This window comes from Wyeomyia smithii, chromosome 3, assembly GCF_029784165.1.
Source record: "Wyeomyia smithii strain HCP4-BCI-WySm-NY-G18 chromosome 3, ASM2978416v1, whole genome shotgun sequence".
Taxonomy (NCBI): Eukaryota; Metazoa; Arthropoda; class Insecta; order Diptera; family Culicidae; genus Wyeomyia; species Wyeomyia smithii.
In genome coordinates, this window is record NC_073696.1 from 130319215 (window position 1) to 130341209 (window position 21995).

The 21995-nt window shown below is 38.1% G+C and overlaps 1 protein-coding gene across 2 annotated transcripts in view; it reads right to left on the minus strand.

Moving 5' to 3' along the window:
• The window catches only part of LOC129733281 (protein Wnt-5), a 67785-nt gene extending 64920 nt beyond the window's left edge, over positions 1-2865 (minus strand). The window contains exons 1-2 of one of the 2 annotated variants that reach the window (XM_055695045.1): positions 2677-2865; positions 1270-2580 (exon numbers count right to left, since the gene is read on the minus strand). In XM_055695045.1, the coding sequence (XP_055551020.1) occupies positions 1270-1382 (113 nt within the window). In that variant the 5' untranslated portion in view covers positions 1383-2580; positions 2677-2865. Of the gene's footprint in view, positions 1-1269 lie in introns of both variants that reach the window. The other variant, XM_055695044.1, reaches the window with a different exon arrangement.
• Positions 2866-21995: the final 19130 nt, after the last annotated feature.

Sequence of the window (21995 nt, forward strand, 5' to 3'; positions counted from 1 at the left end):
TTTTGAATAGTTTTTATATCCACGGTTATTTAAGCTAGCTAAGGGGAGGGCAAAAAATAAATAACATTGAGAAAAAAAGGAATAGCTTTCATTAAAAATGTGCAATAGGGTAGGGAACGGCGCCTATTTTAATCAGTCGAAAAAAGCAGGCCTTGAACTCCTGAATTTTAATCAATATCGACAATTTCAATGATGAAAACGAAAACTTTGATTGTTTAGCTGTCATACGAATTTAGGAAATACCGTTAATCACAAAGAAACCTGTGAACAATCACCATTCGAAACAAATCGACCTATATTACAACCATTCAGGAGCCACTTCGGGTGCTGAAAAAAACGCCTACAAAACAGATGGAAATTGCTTAAAATAGGTTCGGGGTGCTTGGAATAGTGTCTCTCGATTGATAACTTTTATTGATTATAGTTAAAGTTTGCTAACTTAGTTTGACAGTCTGAAAACAAGTTCTGACAGAGAAAAAGATAAAGAACAGATTGATATACTTCTGTTTGAATTTCACTCAACACATTTCGAGTATTTCGTCTCAATACACAGACGGTTCCTAAAGCTGCTTAGAATATGTTCCCTACCCTATTAACAAAACGGCTTTTTTTCTTCCCCTTCCAATTTCATCATTGTTGAAGATGGGTGACATATAATAAAAATGAAATTTGTACCGGCCTAATTTGGATCTTCATTGCACACAAATAAAATATTCCTGTAACAAATCGTGTGGGGTTCCTGATCAATTCTAATTGTTTAAAAATAATAATTAAAACGTTATGACATTGGACGCAATATTAAGCGTTGACATAACATATTCTGGTATCATCAATTTGGTGATAAATAAATCCAGGTAACCTTCACTAATCGTGTCTCTAGACAGTGCGGAAGCATACAGAATATGATTTATGGGTGAGCTAGGTCGCATCGGTAAGCTATATCAGAACTTGGGATCACCATGTAAATATCTCAACGATCCAACCCGAAGTGTTTTAATTGATCATTATTTTAGGACTTATTGTCAAAGGTTTGTTTTTTGTGTACATTGTTGATTAAGACCACATACTTGTTTTTGTATGATAATAATCATAAAGAAACATGTAGGGTAGCATATCAACGTTTCTTTGATAAGGATGATACAATATTTTTCTAGTTGATTCCGTTAGAATAACCGTTGCTTATTGTATTTAGTTCAAAAAGCCGACTGAGCAGGTGTTACATTCTTCGGAACAACACAAACGCCAGTAGAATTCTGCACAAGTACTTACATCCATGTCGGTATTCCTTGTCCGTAATTATGTCCGTAGCCGCAGTGCACGGAAACGATTATAAAGAGAGCAAGAATAATCCCAAGATTCATCTGCTTGCTTGTAGAGGCCATTTTCGTTTCACTTTGATTGCCTGTTTTCACTTTTCTTCCTTTTTAGCTCTCAAAACTGTACAAAAATTTACCACCTTTAAGGTGTTTTGCTGCAGAACATTAAACTAACATTATAATTACATTCCAACTTCACTCGGCTCTACTGATTCGCCCGTTTCGAAGGCATCTTGCTACCTCAAAAATGCACATGAACTTGATTGAAGTATGGATATTTTTTAATTCATTATTTCATGATTTTTATATTTTCCTCCTCTTTTGATACATTTTATCACGGCGAATCCAGCACTGATCATTAAAAGCACTTAACCACAAGTAAATTAATAGGACCAGCAACAGCGCAAAAAGCGCCTAACACCAAATGACTGTGTGTATAGGATAATAGCTGGCAGCGTTCGCAGCATTTATGCAGGCAGCCACAGGCGCACTCTATCTTCGCGATCTTTCGTTTATATGGTGTAAAGTTGAACCTTGGCAAGATACATCGGCGAAGGCAGAAAGCTCTGCATAAGACGACTGCAACAACTTATACACCGGCGACCGATGACGATGGCTTAGGGGGCTTAACTATAGTTACACTCGCTCAGAGTAGCTGCACAGATTCATGGGTCGAACGGTATTGCCTCATACAATTACCAGCAACGCTTTATACCGTCGTAATTAATTGTATGCATTTGCTTAATTCGATTTATTCATTTTGCACACGTTCTTAAGTGACTTTCCACATTATGCGCTTCTTATTATTAGCGGCAGCTTTCATTTTCGTTTTGCTAAAGTCGATAAACCGTTTCCTCTTTTTTCGTCCCACTTCAGAAGTTCATTTTACGATTGCGTTCGTAACCAGTTTTATTTCAATGAATTCTTCACGTCGTTTTCAGTATCCGTAGAATCCAATTGATTCAATGAAGCAGCAATTACTCTGAAAACGATGCATATTTCAACGACGACGGTGCGGTTGGTTTCGGCATCGGTTCAATTCATCAAAAGCGCGCGAATCGATAGCTGATGTTCCACTTCCATGCACACCGTACACACAGTAAACTTTATTCATTTAGATTTCTCTTGATTCTTTTTCTATATGCCTGAATATATTCCTTCGGTTTTTTTACTTCTGCTAACTTTTTATAGCGCTTCAAATCAACATGTTATTATTTTGATTTGATTCCTTCATTTTTCATTCGTCTGGCCACCGCGCACTTCTCTTTGATTTTCGAGCACATAAAAAAGAACCGCCGATGTAGGAGAAGAAAGACGAGTTAATGTTTCCTCTCTGTCTTTGAATTCCTACCCTACTTACGTTTACTTTGTTCAAGATACGGCAACTGGGAGACTGACCCTTGCCATGCCGTGTATAAAGGAACCGATTTGTAAAGGGCACCGCAAAAACACAGATTACCGATCACCGTGACACACGCTAGACCAGGGACCACCTTGTCAGCTTGATTTATACCATACTCACAGACGTTACTAGTACCATCAACGATGCTCTACCACAGACTGAACACGAGAGCCTAACAAGAGCATGGATTTGCTAAAAAAACGTATGTCGAAAGTCGAAAGCATAATTTATCCCTACCACTACGGCTAGACATTAACAGGTAGTATGCTCTCACGCAGGAGGGATAAGGCATGCTAGACCTCAGCGCCAATCGATGTTCGTCGGAAATGTTGTTATATTACCATAGATTTTTCTTTTTAACTTTTCCTCGAATTCTAACAGCTTATTGTTCTTGATACCTAAATAGGTACATATATTTTTTCGTTTTTTCGTTAAATGAACACTAGGCTAAAAATTAGTTATTCTTAACAGTTGCAATGCACTGGATACCTTTGAGCTTTGTTCAGTAACATGTCAATAAAATGTCAATGCCAAGTGAGGACGTTCTCCAATACATCAAAATTCGTTTCAAAATTGTTCAAAATATCATTACCCTAATTTGTTGCTACAAGAAATTATTATTAAGGTTGAATGCAATATTTGACGGTTCAGGACTCTTGTTAATATGAAACACAAACACTCTCTTTATTTCCCCTCAACGCTTTCAACTTTGACGGAGAAAAATTGAGCTATGCTCTTGGTGGGTGGAGCTTTAGAACGGCTTCTCCTCCTGCACATGTGCTTAATTATAGATAGGGTTATCGTAGTTTGTTTTGATCGTGTGTTCAGCATCTCTCCACTGCTGCTAAAGGAAATTCTCAATATGGTGAGTAAATAAGCTTAACGTATTTCAGTTTATGAATGGATGTATCATGATTGCAACGAGTTAACTGTTGGTAAGATTTCTTATCGATTGAGTTGTTAAATATTGTATGTTGACAAGCATCTTACTTACAGGTGTTTGGCAAAATTGTTGACGTTGTTTTTTTTTCTTCATCTATATATTTGACGTTGTTTTGACACCGGTTTAAATTGATTGTGGGAACTTAAACAACTTCGGAAGAGCTCTAAAGGCCAGCTAGTTTTTAACGCTACAGTGAGTACCTTTATTTGGTTAGAAAGAACGCTGTGCTGATCATAAGTTGTTACGGGTAGATTGCTCTTCAAAGTATCCGAAGAACCTATTTCTAGAAGGACCTAGTCGTTCGTACTAATAAGTATTCATTGCGATAGTGATGAGTCAACATCGGAATCCGTTTTTCGCTTTCTTTATTGCTGATGAAGTTACCTCTGACTGTGAGGATCAAATGATGGCATTTATTTTCCATTGTTGACTTGACTACTGTTGAAACTCTCTATAACGACTATTTCGTAATGACAAATCTCTTTATTGCGACATTCTCAATGGTTCCTTCTGTTTTTGATACATAAAAATTCTTCGTTTTATTGCGACATTTCTCTATTACGACGGTCCTTAGAATGTCGCTATAAAGCAATTAGACTGTACCTACTAATATGATCTTGGCTGCCCAAAAAAAAAAAAAAAAAATAAAATGACTTCATCAGGTCCTGATGAAATTACTGCCGTTGTTTCTACTTGTTGTGGCATTGCGTTTGCAGACCCGTTTTGCTGTATTTTCAACAATATATCATAAATTATCATGATATCGCTAATCTTTCTGCTTAGATAAAGTTTCCCACATCATAGTAAGTGGTTTGATGCTTTTTCATACTAAGTATTGTATTTACACTGCAAAACATAGATTCGCATAAATCATACTAACTTACTTGAGATCACTCCGTTGTACTTTCGTTGTACGAGTAGGAGAGAACATCTTTATAACTATGTATAATTAAAACCATATATTAGAAACCCTCCTGCCCGGGTCGCAAAATGAATAGAAAGCTCAAAAAAATGCTATTTGTTCCGATTTATAAGCAAAAGTAAATTAATTACCTTGTGGAAAATCTCGCTACCAGCTGCCACCTACCAGTTTGTTTAAGGGGTAATATCTACCAAATGCTCAAAAAAAAACAAGGCTTTTTTCATAAATTTTTTTACAGGACATTTGAGATGTAAGGAATATAAATAATATATCATTAGATTGAGCAACTCTTGCAGAATAGAAAAAATATTTTTATTGCAATTTTTGTTTCAAAATGGCGGCTGTGCTGCGATTGCCGTGAACCGCTTTTTTTAAGTTGTTCCGCGGCGAGCAGCAGAAGTCGTGCCCAACTGCACCTATAACCAAAACAATTTTTTTTTCATTATCTACATAAGTGTCACTAGTGAAGTACACATGATTATATTTTTAGAAGTTTTCTTCGCAAAATGGCAACGGTTTGAAAAAAAAAGTTCTGTTTCGACAAAAAAAATCGACTTTGATTGTTTATAGCTTTAGTTGTTGTTAATCAATCACTAAAATCGTGTGTACTTCACTAGATAATCTAATGAAGAAGCTACAGTTAAAATTTCAAGTCAATCGGATGTAAACTTTTTAAGTTCTACTGCTCGCCGATTTTGAAACATGGTTTTGAGAAAAACGCGTTGAAAGTTTCAAAGTGCTATAAATCTCAAGAATCGCAATATTAAAGCCCCATAATAATTTTTTTACCTTTAGTCAGCTATCCCTGCGCCGTAAAGTTGTCATTCCTGGGCTTTATTTTCCTCTTCCTTACTTTTTGTTATCTGATTTAGGGATGCGCCTCGCCTCTTTCGCGATATCAGACATGCGATGCTCAGCGACTTTGACGTGGTTGGCGTCCGATCCCATGCAAAACTCAAACTTGTCACTCATATTTGAGTACTTTTGAATATAACTCACAGATAAAAAGTATAGAATAACTCAAACAAAGAACGTACACAACGAGAACGGCTGATTGACTAAACAAAGGGAAATTGTGAGTAAACACGTGCTGTAGAGACGCTATAACGGTCGAAACTTGATGCAGCGACCTCTATACTTTAAATTTGTAACACGATAAAGATCATAGGTAACTTCTGCTAGTTTACAAAGCCTCGAAATAAAAAGAAAAACGAGCATCGCCAAAATAAACGAAAAATGTGATTCTGGAGTGTGAAAGTTGTTCGGTAAAAATTGATTTAAACGAACTTTGAGTTTAGATCTGTACTTGGGCGATGTAGATTTTGATTCTTGGATAGTTTTAGCATAATTTAGGCAAAAAAAATGGCGAAAAAAAAATTTTTAGTAGATATTACCCCTAAAGGCTGCACAGATTACTTTTGTCTACAAGTTTATGTTCCACCGTTATTTAAAACTGATTTTCTTCGGGCATTTGCGGACCAAGACTTAAGAAGAGTTGATCATAAAAGGGCTCCAAAGAGCAAGTTCGCGAGAAGCGCAACCGCATGTTGTTTTGGTGTTCTCCGATTGGGGTAAAATTTTCAGCTTTTGTTTGTCTATTTAAGGTAGGAAGTTTTGCAAAATTTCATTTTTTTTCATTGAGATTAAGTGAGGTAAAATCACCCTTAAAGATTATATGTACAAAAACGTCCAAATCACGAAAAGTGCAATAACTCCTGCCAGACTTGATGGATTTTTCTCAAAATTTGTGATATCATTCTACACTGAGAATACTTCAAAACGTATGGTCACAATATATGGCAAAGAGGTAACATAACGGACAAAATGCATTTCCTTTCAAAAATTATCAATTTTCGGGGTCTTCCGACATTTCTCAACATCGCTAGAAAAAAATCTGAATATAGCGTTTTGTAGAGCAACTCAAGAGCTTTAATTTCATGTATAAGCCAAGTGCGCCAAATGGGGTAAAACCCCTTTTTTCCAAAAAACGCCAGAATCGCTAAATTTACAATATTTACGGCCAGACTTACTAGATTTTGCTGAAAATCTGGATAAGCACTTTACCTTACCAGAACGACCTATTTTACCAGAAGATACGTCATTTGAAGTAAAACGTTCCTTGAATATTTTTTTCCGAAATGCCGTCAAAATCACTAAAACTGCAAGAACCTGGGTTAGACTTGATAGATGTGCTGAAAATTTGGATTATTACCACAGACAAACAGACGTACCACTGCATACAAAATTCTAAGAAAATTGTGGTTCCAATCAACTTGTGCGACACCTACTGGACATATTCCGCAAAAGATAAACTTTCAGCTTTTCTGCTGATTTTGGCAACACGGTGCTCGAATACTGTCAACTGAGTTCAAAGGAAAAGGCACATCAGCGCCATCACCGCTGCGGCGGGAAAATTCCGCATAACTGAAACTCATTCGAAATGACCGTTTTTTTGATCCACGGAAATAAATCTCGTGGTACGTCTGTTTGTCTGTGTTATTACTCTAGCTAAATAAGATCTTCGAGGAGAAGGTGACAAAAATGACAAATAAAATTACATAACGAGAAAAATATTTTTCTTGGAAACTTGGCGATTTTCATGATGCTGTTTCACACGACAATAATTTTAAAAGATACACAACAGTTTATTTAAAAATTCATCGAAATTTTAGAGACTAGCACTACCTAATAAAGGTAGTTTATCGTTTATTGGAATACCCTTTGTTCGAAAATTATAATCTGGTTTAATTTACTCATCAGATGATTTTAAATTTGCGGGTTGAGTGTATCAAAAAAAGCTTCGTCTGTATTGCACATAATTATGAATAGTATATTCAAATGTCCCATATAAAGCATTATTTTTCATTTTTTTGTCGATTAACGATCAGACCGAGAGAGTTTCTGGCAGCACGGCCATTGGTAGGCGCGTTAAAAAATTACTCCGTCATATTTTGACGTAATTCGAGTGTATTCTGCTGGATTTGTGGAAAAAGAGTCTGCAGTTTAAATTGACATAATAGTTCAAGTTTGTATTGTGTGAAGTTGGCATGAAAAAAGAACGATATCATGTGAAAATCGTCCGGCAAAATGTGTTTTATTTTTTTGTTTTTTTTTTTGTAAGCCAACATTCAACGAAGAAAAAAATGTCAGTGTTACGTCATACAGTGGCAAGTGCTATAGTAAATGTTGAACGAAGGCGGAAGGAAAAGGGTCGAAGAACCTATGTAAAGCTAAGTATTCTGCTTTTATTCGTTCAATTATTGTTTCATATAACTAGCGCCAGTTAGAAAAATTTGTGTCAATAAGAAAGCGCTAGAAAGATAATTCTATTTGGAAAATTTTGCTGTAACACCTGCATTGTCTGTCTGTAGGGATGTGCAAGTTGTTACGTGTTAATCGATATTTCTTCGATATATACACAAAACAAAAATATTTTAACTTTAAAAGTGAAATAAATCTACAAGCAGTAAGTGTTATGTTTAGTTTTTGCGTTTCATGCGTCTCAGTTGAGCAGTGCACTGACGTCGGCAGGGATTCTTTAAACACCCTGCCTGCGTTGTCAATTAGCCGTTTTGAAAATAATTGGTCTATTTATTTGTTTATTTTTTTGGTAGATGCCAATCTGGGTGCATTGCTTACAATATGTCGAGATTTATTTTAGCGTGGTTTTGTGGAGTCGTTTCATTTGCTAAAGCTCTGCTTGAATAATCAGGATTGCCCCAATAGGTAAGAGCTTTAAACCATTGTACACGCTGGCTCTCACAACACCGAACGGTTACGAACATTTGGCCCAGTTTTATACTCTTGTTTTATAATTTTTCTAGCTTTTGAACAAATATTGAAACACATAGACAATTTTTATTAATTATGTGAAAATCTTGTTGGTCGGAATAGCTACTAAATTTTGATTGCGATTGCTTTGGCATTTTATCAATCAACTTAGAATTCTGTCTTGTTCGATATGCATATTGCATTTTTTTAAAAAGTTTGAGCTATGAGTGCATGAAACTTTGCCAGTTTTTATATTCAGTAGGTATCTTAACTTAAATACAAAACAAAAGATTATCGGGGCGAAGCACCGTGTCCTCTCGCGTATGCGTCGGTGAGAGGGAATAAAGCGGTCGTACATAATGCTCCGGTGTAAACGTGTCTTCGGCCTTGGTGAGCTTTGCTCATCTAAGGATTATAGGTGTATTGTGATTTCCGAGATGTACCAAATCATTATTTCGGAGACTCTACGCTCGGCACGCTCTTGTTTGCTCTCTGAGAAGGCAGTTCAGTTTCGCGGACGGTATTTTGACTGCGCTTAGTGTGACTATCCATTCGTTTCTAAGTGAATTTGAATTGAGTTCACGGCATTAAACGCGAAGTTTGGTGTGATACAGACTGTTAACGATTGGTAGGTTGCCGAAAATAACTAGATCGTGGCGCGGTTCTATTTTTATCGTCTCCTGCTGGCCGGTTGCCCAGAGACCGAGAAGTAACCATATCGTGCGCGAATTTGTGTAGAAAAGATCGCACCATCAACCTCGATGGATCCAGATCAATTCCTTTCCACTAACACTAATTCCTTCCTTTGAACTTGTGGATGATGCAGAGGATTCCTCGGTCTCTAGTAGCAACGAGTATCAAACTAACACTCCCGATATCCCTTCCGCTATTGATCTGCATTGGGTGTGGCCAGCTTCGTTATTGACCAGTGAAAAGAAAGATCACCAGAAATTGTACACTGAAAATGGCTTGCTACTCCTAGGCACCATTTTGACGGTTCTTTGTGCAATTTCAGCTGATTCTGTTCAATCGCGGGCAACACACGGGCGATCAAATATGCTATGCTATGCTATGCTATGCTTTTGTCGATTAACGATCAGACCAAATAAGCCTGGCTAAATAAAACATGCAAAAGACCCAACATGCTCTTCGAAACTGATCGGCTCAAAACAAATGTGCTGAAAATTCCTGGGTACTGAAGATTTTCAGCCTGTGTGGATGAAATCACATATAGAAGGTACTCAACTTCTACACTTACAACACTTACTTCTGGAATTTCTATTCTGCCATGTTCATGAAAAACAGTTATGGAGCCTTCTTCCAAATTACTGAAACAAATTTGATCAACAACTTTCTGAGGTTAAAGTTCACATCTGTGGGGACTGCAAGAAATACCATGCTAATTTCATCCAGAACTCAAAAAATTATTGGTTTTTACCTCCAGTCATTTGGGATAATGAAATGCTACAATATATTTTAGAACTAGTAATTTTAGAGTGAAACAAAGCAACAAGATGTAATAAACAAAATTGTTACACAGAGACTGAATTACCAAATTCAGTATTGTCATGATTTGTACACCCACACTATGTACGTACCGTTTCCGTGTACCGTTTTCATCAAAACTTCGAACAGTCTCAAACTTCAAACACTTCAGAATAAAACAAACCATTATAGCTAGTGAAACAAAAGAGTGTGGTCATTATATACCGTTTTGTTCATTGGAATGTCCATTTTTTTAAAGGGGAGGGGGAGGTGGTTACGGGTTTTGTAATTAGCTCAAGTATTTACAACAATGAATAAAAAGTTTGTGCGATCAATAACAAATCGTGACTTATTGAGACTGATAGAAATTGGTGATTTTAATTGTTAGGATTAGACGAACGGCGCAATAGATTACTTCCAAGTTTGATTTATGTCAACACGAAGCCCGGGACATCCTGTTATGGAATAATCTCCTGCACCGAGTGTGTATTAATGATAAAAATTATATTTAGCGTCCAAACGGTTTATTTGATGGGTAAGTGTCTTCGGCAAAGTTGTAGATAGTAACTTTGTCCTTCTAAAAAAAATAAACATTGTAAAAAAAATTGAATCTTTGGATAGTGGACTTTTGGAGATATGTTTTTTTGGACTCCATCTTGAGATGAAGAAACTTTTTTTTCTTACGACAAAAATATTATCCACAACTTTGCTGAAGACATAACATAAGCCAAGCAACCATTTTGGCTCTAAAAAAATATTTTTTAGAGAAGTTCAACTATTTTGTTCCTCATTTTACCATCACTAAATTTTGACAGATTGTTGTGAACAAGCTAAGGAAAATGACTGGAGAGCGGCACTATACTGACGTCTTTTCTCTCTCTTCACTCTAACAGCCTCATGCATGAGCTATTCATGAGAGCTCACATACAGCTACAGCTTACACAAGGCAAAGAAACTGTCATTTTCTAGGATCCTTTCAAGCGCTGGCTGTGTTAGTGTAGACTAGACTAGAGTAGACTAGATACTTGCGAATTTTGGTGCCCTTAGATAGGATTAGTTATTAAAGACTTAAATGTTACTTCTCGTTAGTAAACGTTGAAGCGCCGAACCCGGTGAGCAATTACTTTTAACGCACTTTGCATTCACTAGGGGCGAGGATCGTATGCGCAGTTGAAATAATTTCTTGCATTTATATTGATACCTTAATTTCGAATCCAGAGTCCAGTGTTTCTGCTTATCGCACCAATTGTGCGTAACGGTCCCTTCTTATTACCCAAGTCATTCTATTCGCTATAAACCCAGCCAAAATATTGATTATATTAGGACACCTGTAATAAAATTAGATCAATGCAATTTTGAAGTATTTTGTCATACCTGTTACAAAAGCTTGTAGTTGCACTAGATTCCAAATATTTGAAACATTGAAATAATTTTAGAAACTTTAGAAGCGAATGCAAGAATGATCGCCGGACCCCAAAGTTTTTGATAACATTGCGTTTACCAGTGTTTTCTCCTACGTACTTACTAGTAAACGAAAAGATAGAGCATCGCAAACTGCTTTTCAGAATGCACCGTGCAAATAATGAAAATTGTACATATTGTGACGACAAAGCTAAAACATTCCATCACAAATTCTGCACGTGTGCACGAGTCGGTCCCACGGTGCTCCCACAGACCGTTATTATAAAAAAAATGCACCAAAGAATCTGAGTACGCCATTCGATTCGTTATGACGTCCAGAATCTCTGGTCAAAATTTCAAAATCATCGTACGGTACATTTTTGAGTAATGCCCTTTTGAAGGTCGTAAAGTACAAAAAAGTGATATTAAAACGACGAAATACTCAATGTAAAGCACGTTTTTCAGCCACAATTTCATAAAACAACTTCCAAAATAGTTTCTACACATTCCAAGTATTATATTTCAAGACATTTACAATTGGTGGAAAGATTTATTTGAAAATCCCACAATGCACAGCGGTCAAAATTCGAAAAATCGTGATCGTTCTAGATTTGACTATGAAGAACTGATTTTATGTACTCAATGCCTTCAGCAAAATTGTTCCATAGAATAAGGCCTTACTTTTGGCGTTTTTGGTTTTTCGATCAATCCACCTAACAGTTAGATAAAAAAAAATATTTTTTTAAATTTTCAATATACCGGATTGCTTCCTTCAGCAAAGTTGTGGAAAATTTTAAAAGAAAAACAATTGCCGAATACTGCGATGTCATATCTGTACGTTGAACACGACAAAATAGAGTTTTTTGTGGAAAACCCCTCCTTTAAATCAGTTTTTTCTCTATAATTTTTTCTGTGATTGTCAAAACAATCAATTTTACAAAGTCTTGAGGAAAACTTAGTTGAATGCATAAATTCTTAGAACATTTTGCATTGTTTTGACCACTACAGACGAAATTATAGACCAAAAACTGATTTTGAGGAGGGATGTTCCACAAAAAACTCTATTTTGTCGTGTTCAACGTACAGATAGGACGTCGCAGTATTCAGCAATTGTTTTTCTTTTAAAATTTTTCACAACTTTGCTGAAGGAAGCAATCCGGTATTATGAAAATTAGAAAAAATATTTTTTTTTATCTAACTGTTTGGTGGATTGTTCGAAAAACCAAAAACGCCAAAAGTAAGGCCTTGTTCTATTGAACAATTTTGCTGAAGGCATTGAGTACATAAAATCAGTTCTTCATAGTCAAATCTAGAACTATCACGATTTTTCGAATTTAGACCACTGTGCACTGTGGGATTTTCAAATAAATCTTTCCACCAATTGTAAATGTCTTTAAATATAATACTTGGAATGTGTAGAAACTATTTTGGAAGTTGTTTTATGAAATTGTGGCTGAAAAACGTACTTTACATCGAGTATTTCGTCGTTTTAATATCACTTTTTTGTACTTTACGACCTTCAAAAGGGCATTACTCAAAAATGTACCGTACGATGATTTTGAAATTTTGACCAGAGATTCTGGACGTCATAACGAATCGAATGGCGTACTCAGTTTCTTTGGTGCATTTTTTTTTATAATAACGGTTTGTGGGAGCACCGTGGTCCTGCTTGGACGGTCCTTCTGCGGAGGATTACAGAAATCATGAGAGGATGGAGACGGTTCGACTTCGATGATTTAATAAGGCCTACTTTACCAGGAATAAACGAAAGGCGAAGAATAGAAATAGGGTAGAAGCACCGGTTTTGGCCATAGCACCAGTTTTGGCCATGATAGAATAAAATTGATAATTGTGAAGAAGTATCTTGGATTACTCCTATTTTGAAGTATCATTTTAAAACTGCTGATATTATTCGACAAATAGTACATTACTTACTGTTGTTACAATCAAATATGCGTATTTTACTTCTGATAAAGGAACTAATTATACTCTTATAATTTGCAAGCTATTTCTGATAGAGCATAATCTTGTTTAAGTGTCTACATTTCTAAAGCAAATTCTGTTACCAGCATCAGGCACAACTGATAATGGCCCATGGATAAAAAAATAGGCATTATGGTATAATTTTTCTCTGCAATATCAAAAATAACAGAAGCTTCCAAAAACGATCAATGATCCATTCTTGGCCACATATCAAAGCAATTCCACAATTCATAATCCTGATATTGGCCATATGTCAACAAACCCATGGTAACGTATTAACATTGATGCACAACATGAAAAGTACGAAGTTTTTCGGGCTGTCATAAGATATCGCATGAGATTGGTGAAGGCACAAAACTGGTTTTGGAAAAAAATGATTGTTTTACTACAGCACCGCTATTTGATATAATATATCCGTTCTCTATTTGTTCAGATTATTTACAAAATTGTAACTCCGGTTGTATCTACCGAAACTAACGCTTCGGACTTTGACTATAGTTGGTAAATAATACGAATAAGTTTCTATGTGAAAAAAGCAAAGAGCGGAAGCTTATTAATAAAGATAAATGACAGAAGAAAAATTAACGTAGAACAACGATTTGATGTCAGTGTTATTAAATATCCTACTCAGTTTAAATAAAATTCTAGCTCGAATTACTTCGCACTGCTAGTTATGTGTGAATATAATATTATTATTTAGTTTGATTAATAGATATACTGGCCTTTTAGTTAATTGAATAACGAAGATTTTCTGCTGATAAAATATGTTTACATGGTAAAGTCAAATTATAGAAAAAATTCGTGCGAATTTAATTCTTTTTGCGAATTGGCCAGAATAGGAGCCCCGAATGGCCAATTAAGAAATGTTATGGCCAAAATAAGAGCCTAGAGAAGTTTTTTGGTTGGAGAATATATAAACAAAATAAAATAATTGTACTATTTAAACTCAATGTTAGTGAAAAATACAGGCGAGTTCATCCGATTTCCACGTTGAACTGATTCAATTACATATTTTTCGAAGGAAGCAGGCCAACTATCTCTCTTTAAAACATACTATGGCCAAAACCGGTGCTTTAACCCTACTGAAAATTTTTATAAAATATGTTTGTTTTGTTAATGCATGCAATGCCGCTAGAACAGACTTAGTCGAATTGATTTTTTACCTAGATTTAGATAACAGACAAATTTTACAATCAAAACACAGACTAATAAACAAGATTATTTACAAAAAAAAAAACATATCTTCAAAGAACCCTGCCCACCGTCTATGTCTATGACTTCACTGATTCTGAAGATAAATCAATGTTACCGATATCAAAAAACCGCCTGTATCATGAATCATACTCTGGAGCGCAGGCTGTAGGCTGAGCGGTTCCTATTTCTAATGCTCTTTGCTAATTGTTCTGTCTGATAGAAAGACATTTAATTTTCTTAATCATTAAAATACACAAATATAAAACATATAACACCTTGGTAATGCTTAGCTTTTAATTTGCATTCATATGCAGCATTAGACTGGGGCACGGTTATATGGGAAAAAAGCGATGGTGTTATTTTTTCGCTCCCATGCACTTTTTGTGTTTCTTATGGATCCTATAACAACTGTGTAACTTTTCAGATCGATCGGTGAAACACCCGATTTGTGCCCGATTTTTAAAGTTTCCATACGATTTTTTACGGGAAAATTCGCTTTTTCAAAACTTATTCTCTAGAAATTCCCAGTTGGGTCCTAAAAATATATCGATACATGATATTTGTAGGAAATTTTCCTGGGGAAAACTCTTCTTAAGACCGTAAGGCGCTATGATGCTTGTAGAAACAGCTATTCACCCCAAACTGATTGAATGTCTGACGGACGGCTCACCATTGAATTTAACTAGCAATACTGCTGCAGCATGCTGCTGTTGCAAATTCAAACATGTGATGAGAAATGATTTCGCTTAAATTTATCTTGGAGGCTTCCCCGAAGATACTATGAGTAAAAATCACACTTTGAAAATTAATTTCACGCGAAATTATTTCTCATACTTAAGCAAGTCTGCAATAGCAGCATGCTGTAACAGTGTTGCTGAAAAATTTCAATTGTGAGCCGTCCGTCAGACATTCAATCAGTTTGGGGTGAATAGCTGTTTCTACAAGCATTGTAGCGCCTAACGGTTTTCAGAAGAGTTTTTCCCAGGAAAATTTCCTACAAATATCATGTATCGATTTATTTTTAGGACCCAACTGGGAATTTCTAGAGAATAAGTTTTGAAAAAGTGAATTTTCCCATATAAAATCGTATGGAAACTTTAAATTCGGGCGCAAATCGGGCGTTTCACCGATCGATCTGAAAAGTTACACAGTTGTTATGGGACCCATAAGGAACACGAAAAGTGCATGGGAGCTAACATTTATTTTTTGATTCTTTGTAGAAGATGGCTGATTCGCCGTTCGACGCGGTTTTTTCCATAAACGTTGGGTAGCTCAATCTGATTTTAGGAAGCAACATTTTTTTCTGGCCACATGATAGAGGGGACAGGTGTTATGACCCTTTTTTCAGCTCCCCGATCAGAGAGACAAAACATAAATATAACAGAAGTTGTTAGTTTGTTATGAGAAAAACCTTTCAACTTGTTTTTTCAATTTGATCCCGTTAGGTGTTAAAATAACAGAAATTATAACACAAATATCTACTAGGATCAAACCCCTATCAAACTTTGTTACGAATGTATCAGTTTTATAATAAAATAAGACATATAGCATATAGAACAGTATAATAACAACACACTTAAGATTTATTGCCGGGTCTCGGTAATTTTTGCCAAGAACGGCACCACTGAGTGCTCGGTTAGAAAAATAATGACAGCTGTCACATTTTTTCGTAAATCTCGGTTCACTTAACTGAAATTTCAGTACAAAATATCCGTAATCTCGGTAGTGATAGCTCGGTAATATTAGAAACAACAGCTTTTGATAGCGACACCAAATTTGTTGGACTTGTTTCAGCACAACTTTATTTTAGAAATTGTTATTATAACTCATTTAGGTTTAATTTAGATTAAACTATCGAGGGCATATGGGAAAACACAAAATCATATCAAAATATGTTATTTGTATCTTCCGTTGATAGAATTTTGTATTTTTTTTTTGTTATGCCCTTTTGATCGGGTCATCACCCTTCATTTCCAGCGGAGCGTGAAGTCATTTCACAATTTGCAATTATCTAATATCTTTCCGTTTTAAGGAGAGAAGCCCACACAAAAGTAACTGCCCGAGCCCCCTAATAGAAAAAAAAAAACCGTACCTTAGGTCTATTATGATGATACTGATACTGATTTTTAAGAATCTTCAACTTTACATCAGATTGCATCACGAGCAAAATGCTATAGAAAATTACCCACTGAGTATTTTGTCTTGAAAATTGGTTAGGAGTAGTTTGAAGTCGATTGTTTACACTGTAATTTTATTGCCGTCAGTTTTTACGAAATTGGAAAAAAATGCGGTTACCCGACGAGGGACCTACAATCTTCTGGCCGGATCTAACTTCTTGCCATTATTCAAATTGTGCCCTGGAGTGGCATGAAGCCGGATAGAGAGAGAGTTCAAACTAGAGTAAAATGAAAGATTTTTACCAATTCCTGTGAATTTTGGTGCCCCTAGCCGCGCCAAAAGTGTGTTAAAAAAGCCGCAGAATAATTACTCGCTGGGTTCATAGTTTCTCCATTTATTTACGAGAAAGCTTCATTGAAGTCTCTGAAGTTTTGACGAGGCTAGTTGGCAAATGGCTGGACACGTGTAACTTGAGACCCAAATGTGGCCATTCACTTCTGTCCAGCAACTCCTATCCCAACCTCTACGTGGTGCCGACCGGAATACGAGTAACCTTAGCGGAGATCGGGTAACCAACCCCCGGTGGAAACTATGGTCGTATGCTGACTGGGAACGGGGTCGTATGCGGCTGTATCCCTATGAGGGCGGTGTACAACAGCGTCTGACCCGGAGTGGGCGGCTGAATTAGGGAATGCTGTATCCCGCCAGCTACACCTAAGATGGCAGCCCCATCAGCAGTATGTACCTTTGTTCAACCACCAACAACGAATTTAGAAATACGGAACGGATCAACCGGCGAAGACCTAGGCTACAAACACGGAAAAAGATTAAGGCAAACGATTGAAAATTGGATATTTGGAACGTCCGATCTCTCAATGAACCGGCGTGGGCTGGCTTGCTTGCTCGAGAACTACAGCGTCAGGGAGCCGAAATCGCAACGATTCAGGAAGTTCGGTAGCCAAATTCCGGAGAAAGGGAATTCCGTGCAGTAGACCCTCTTGCACGCACTTTTTTCAAGTACCACATCTACTACAGTGGCGGCGAAGCAGCGGAACGGGGCGTCGGTTTCGTAGTGCTGGGAAATCAGAAAACAAGTGTCATCCGGTGGAGGCCCGTAGATGACCGTATATGCGTGTTGAGGATTAAGGGCATATTCTTCAACTACAGTTTAATCAACACCTACGCACCGACAAACGACAAACCCGATGAAGTCAAAGATGAGTTCCATGACAAGCTTGAGCGAATCTATGACGAGTGCCCAAAACACGACGTAAAAGTCTTCATCGGAGATGCAAACGCCCAGGTTGGGAGGGAGGAATTCTTCCGTCCGGTCATTGGAAGGCATAGCCTCCACTCGTCAACCAATGAAAACGGCCTGAGGCTGATAAACTTTGCCGCGGCCAGAGGAATGGCCATATGTAGCTCCTATTTTCCACGTTTGAATATTCGGAAACACACCTGGAGGCATCCAAAGGAGAAGCCTGCTCCCAGATCGATCACGTACTGATTGACGGTCGGCACTTTTCGGATGTTACTGATGTTAGGTCTTTTCGGGGACCAAACATTGACTCTGACCATTATCTCGTCGAGAGGACGACGCGTTTCAACATTCAGCGGTTGAAAGCTGATGGCGTGGCAGCAGAATACGCTAGAGAGCTGGATCAACGGATCGCAGAACAGCAGAAGGAAGGAGTGGAAGACATAAATGGGCTGTGAAGCAGTATCCACGGCACCATCGAACGACTGCGAGAGAGGTGGTAGGTACGACGCGTGGAAAACAGCCTAATGGCTGGTTCGATGCCGAGTGCCAGAGATGAGAAGAACTGTGCCAGGAGCCGCATGCTCACTGCGGCTACGCGTCAGAACAGAGAGAGGTACAGGGTGGCAAGAGCTGCCGAAAATAGAACCCACCGTCGGAAGAAGCGCGAGTACGAGCAGGTGCTCGCCAGCGCAGAGGACAGCTATGCTCAAAACGACGTGCGGAGATTCTATAGAACTGTCAACAGAGTCAGAAGCAGGAATTTCCCTGGGCGGGTCATGTGTAATGACAAGGACGGCAACCTGCTTACTGATAAACCGACGGTTGTAGCCAGGTGGAAGGAGCATTTTCAAGCGCTATTTAACGGTGAGGAGCCGGATGACGATTGTGAGTGACGAACAAGCTGTGGAGCCACCAACACAGAAGGAGGTGAAAAAGGCGATTAGTGAGCAGAAAAACGGCAAGGCCGCTGGGAAGGACGGTATCCCGGCCGAACTGCTAAAAGCGGGAAGCGAGCGGCTGTACTATGCGATCCACCAGATAATACTAAGGATCTGGGCGGAAGAACAAATGCCGAACGACTGGTTGGAAGGCCTCATATGCCCTATCTATAAGAAGGGCCATCGATTGGATTGTGGCAACTATCGAGGGATAACGTTGCTCAACTCCGCATATAAAGTGCTCTCTCGTATCCTGTTCTTCAGATTGAAAACGTTAACGGAATCCTTTGTTGGAGAATACCAGGCTGGTTTTCGACAGGGGCGTTCCCCGACGGATCAAATCTTCACCCTGCGACAGATCCTCGATAAGTTACGGGAGTGCAACTTACCGACTCACCATCTGTTTGTGGATTTCAGGGCGGCATACGACTCAGTGAAAAGAAACGAGCTGTGGCAGATCATGCTGGAACACGGTTTCCCTACTAATTAAGCTGAGTCGTATGACGCTGGAGGGATCAAAATCGTGCGTGTGGATAGTTGGATGGACTGAAGCAGGGGGATGCGCTCTCCAACTTACTGTTCAACATCGCTCTTGAAGGTGCAGTACGAAGAGCAAACGTGGAAAGAAACGGTACGATCATCACGAAATCTCACATGCTTCTTGGTCTTTTGCGGATAACATAAGTTACCACAGGGGGCATAGTAATACCGCACTGCCGTAACACCTAGATTTAGAACAGTGATGCTATAGACCATCGTACGGTGACATCACGCACAGCTACTGGTAACTTTGTTTACCTTCGGGTGATGCAGTTTTGTTTTTAATTATAGCAGATCATTTCAATTGTGACCAAAATGTCCTTTAAAATGTTGTGCGTGAGGTGCCAGTACACTTAAAACAAATATAAATTGAGTTGCATTTTCACTACGCACATGGATGCACGATCATGAAAAAGGACTAAGTCTAAAACGTAAATAAAGCTACCACTAACTATCAGAAAAGTGAGAGATTCGGTGAGATAGTCTATAACTATAACTCGAAGCAGTGGCGAAGATTAGCAGATCATCAAATACATCCGATTTTGGCTATCGGCAGCCATTGTAAATCGCTTGATAAGGCGACACCCACAAATTACGTAACGCAAAAAAAAAACAATTTTAGGACCCCTACCCCTCATATGTAACGAAACGTAACGCCAAAACCTACCCCCCATAAAAATTACGTAACGCTGTAGAAGGATTTGCTTGACAAAATAGTTCGTTTTTGCAGAGTCTCTCCAGAGATTTTTTGTTACGTAACGATGAACTCACCTCCCCCCTCCCATGTGTAACAAATCGTAACGCTCAAAGAAACTCTCCTCCTCATTTTGAGCGTTACGTAATTTATGCATGCCACCTAAGTTCAGTTCAGTTAAGTTTAAACCCAGAAAAGCATAGAAAAGGCTAGTGTTGAGCACGTGAGCTATACCTCAAAGACCAAATGAGGATAGTGAATCAGCAGCCGAATTCCGAGCACACATTTCTTCGAAGAGAAGAAAATTTCTTCATATACATTCAATGAAGAAATTTTCTTCTCTTCAAAAAAATGTGTTCTCGGAATTCGGCCGCAGGTAAGCCTATCTAGTTCCGTATAACGTTAGGCAGCAGGTTGTGCTGATAGCAATTACAAGCGATTAATTAGGTATTTTGTGTTTAAATCAGGACCTAGAATTTGAAATATCGCTTCGTAGCAAAGCCAGTTGTCGTAGGTTCGAGTCTCGGCTCGGAAGAGACTGTAAGCGTCAGATTGACACTGTCAGTAGGATCGTAGTGCTAGCCCGCAATTGTCCTGTACACTCAAACAGTTGGATGCGAAGTCGGTGTATAACAGAATGTCGAGTTCCGATTTAGAATGTAGTAGCAAGGCTTTGCTTTGCTTTAAAACCTGCGAAAAAAACCGTGGCTCTTTTTCGTGAGCCGTTCATTCTTTCGCTCTTTTATAAGAACCGGTTCATTCACACATTCAAATAAAATCATGATTTTTTAAAAATTTCTATCGTTATGCTTCGGTTTTAAAATTCCGATTTAAAATAGTTCGAAATCGCTACAATAACAGTTCGACCATGTACCAACTGTCATTCATGCGATTTAGTGCGATTTTTATTCTTTATTGACAAATTGAAGGACAATGATATAAAATCACGTTTTTTCAGAATATTACATTCTTTTAGCGGATTTACCAGAAATCCGTGAATAGTTAATATTGAAATATCGTTCGCAAAATTAATATGCTACCACCACATTATCCGTTCGTACACGTTCGTATCCGTTGCTCCAGAAGCTTATCCAAGTTTATCTAATCTCATTTTACTTATTTTTATTCCATCGGATGCATCTAGCATCAATGAGTCCATCATTGCTTATTCGGCAGCCGAAGAGGAAAGTTAATTTTCTTGTGCGCTCCGCAGTTCGCTTAAATTAATTTACCGTTTTTTCTAGCGCTCGCTGGTGAAGAACAGTGTGTGGTAGTGGTGAAGTGCTTGCTTTTGGCGCGTGTGCTGGAAGGTGCGGCGCTTGTTTTTTGGTTTGCTTCTTCTCCCAGATTCGAGATTCGACCGAAGCTCCGGCGAGGTAAAGGAGGCGGTGACGCCGTTTCTCAGACGGTGCAACATCGCAACTGTGCTGGAAGGTGTCGTGCTAGTTTTTGGCGCGTACGCTGACAGAGGAAAAAATCGGCGGCGCCGTTTTGCAGTCGATGCAACTCGAACCGCTAGTGCTGATTACAACTACATACAAAGATAAGTGACACTTTTTATTTATTCTCTCTCCCACTTGTGTATATACATAACTGATCCATCTTTCATTCTTTTTATACATACATATATTCACTTTTTTTTACCTTGTTAGCATTAGTATATTACATATTCTTATATTTGATACATTGCGCAGCCGTTGAATGGCGGTTGGGGGTCTGGCTGCCCCACCGGACCTTTCATCCTCCTCAGAGGCTGAAGAGTCCGGCATGGACTTTGCCGAGATTCCCATAAATGACAACAACGCTTTCTTTGACGTAGTGAAGAAGCGTAAAAGGCCCCGTAAAACTGCCCCGATTGTCCCATCCACTGATGATGTGCCAATACGGGTCAAAAAGTACCAGGTGAACCAACCCGGTCTTCGTTGGGTCGTGTTTTTCCGACCCAAAAATAAACCTCTCAGAGTTATGCAGATATGCAAAACTCTGAAGAAAGATTACACCAGCTTGACTGAGATTTTTAAAGTCAA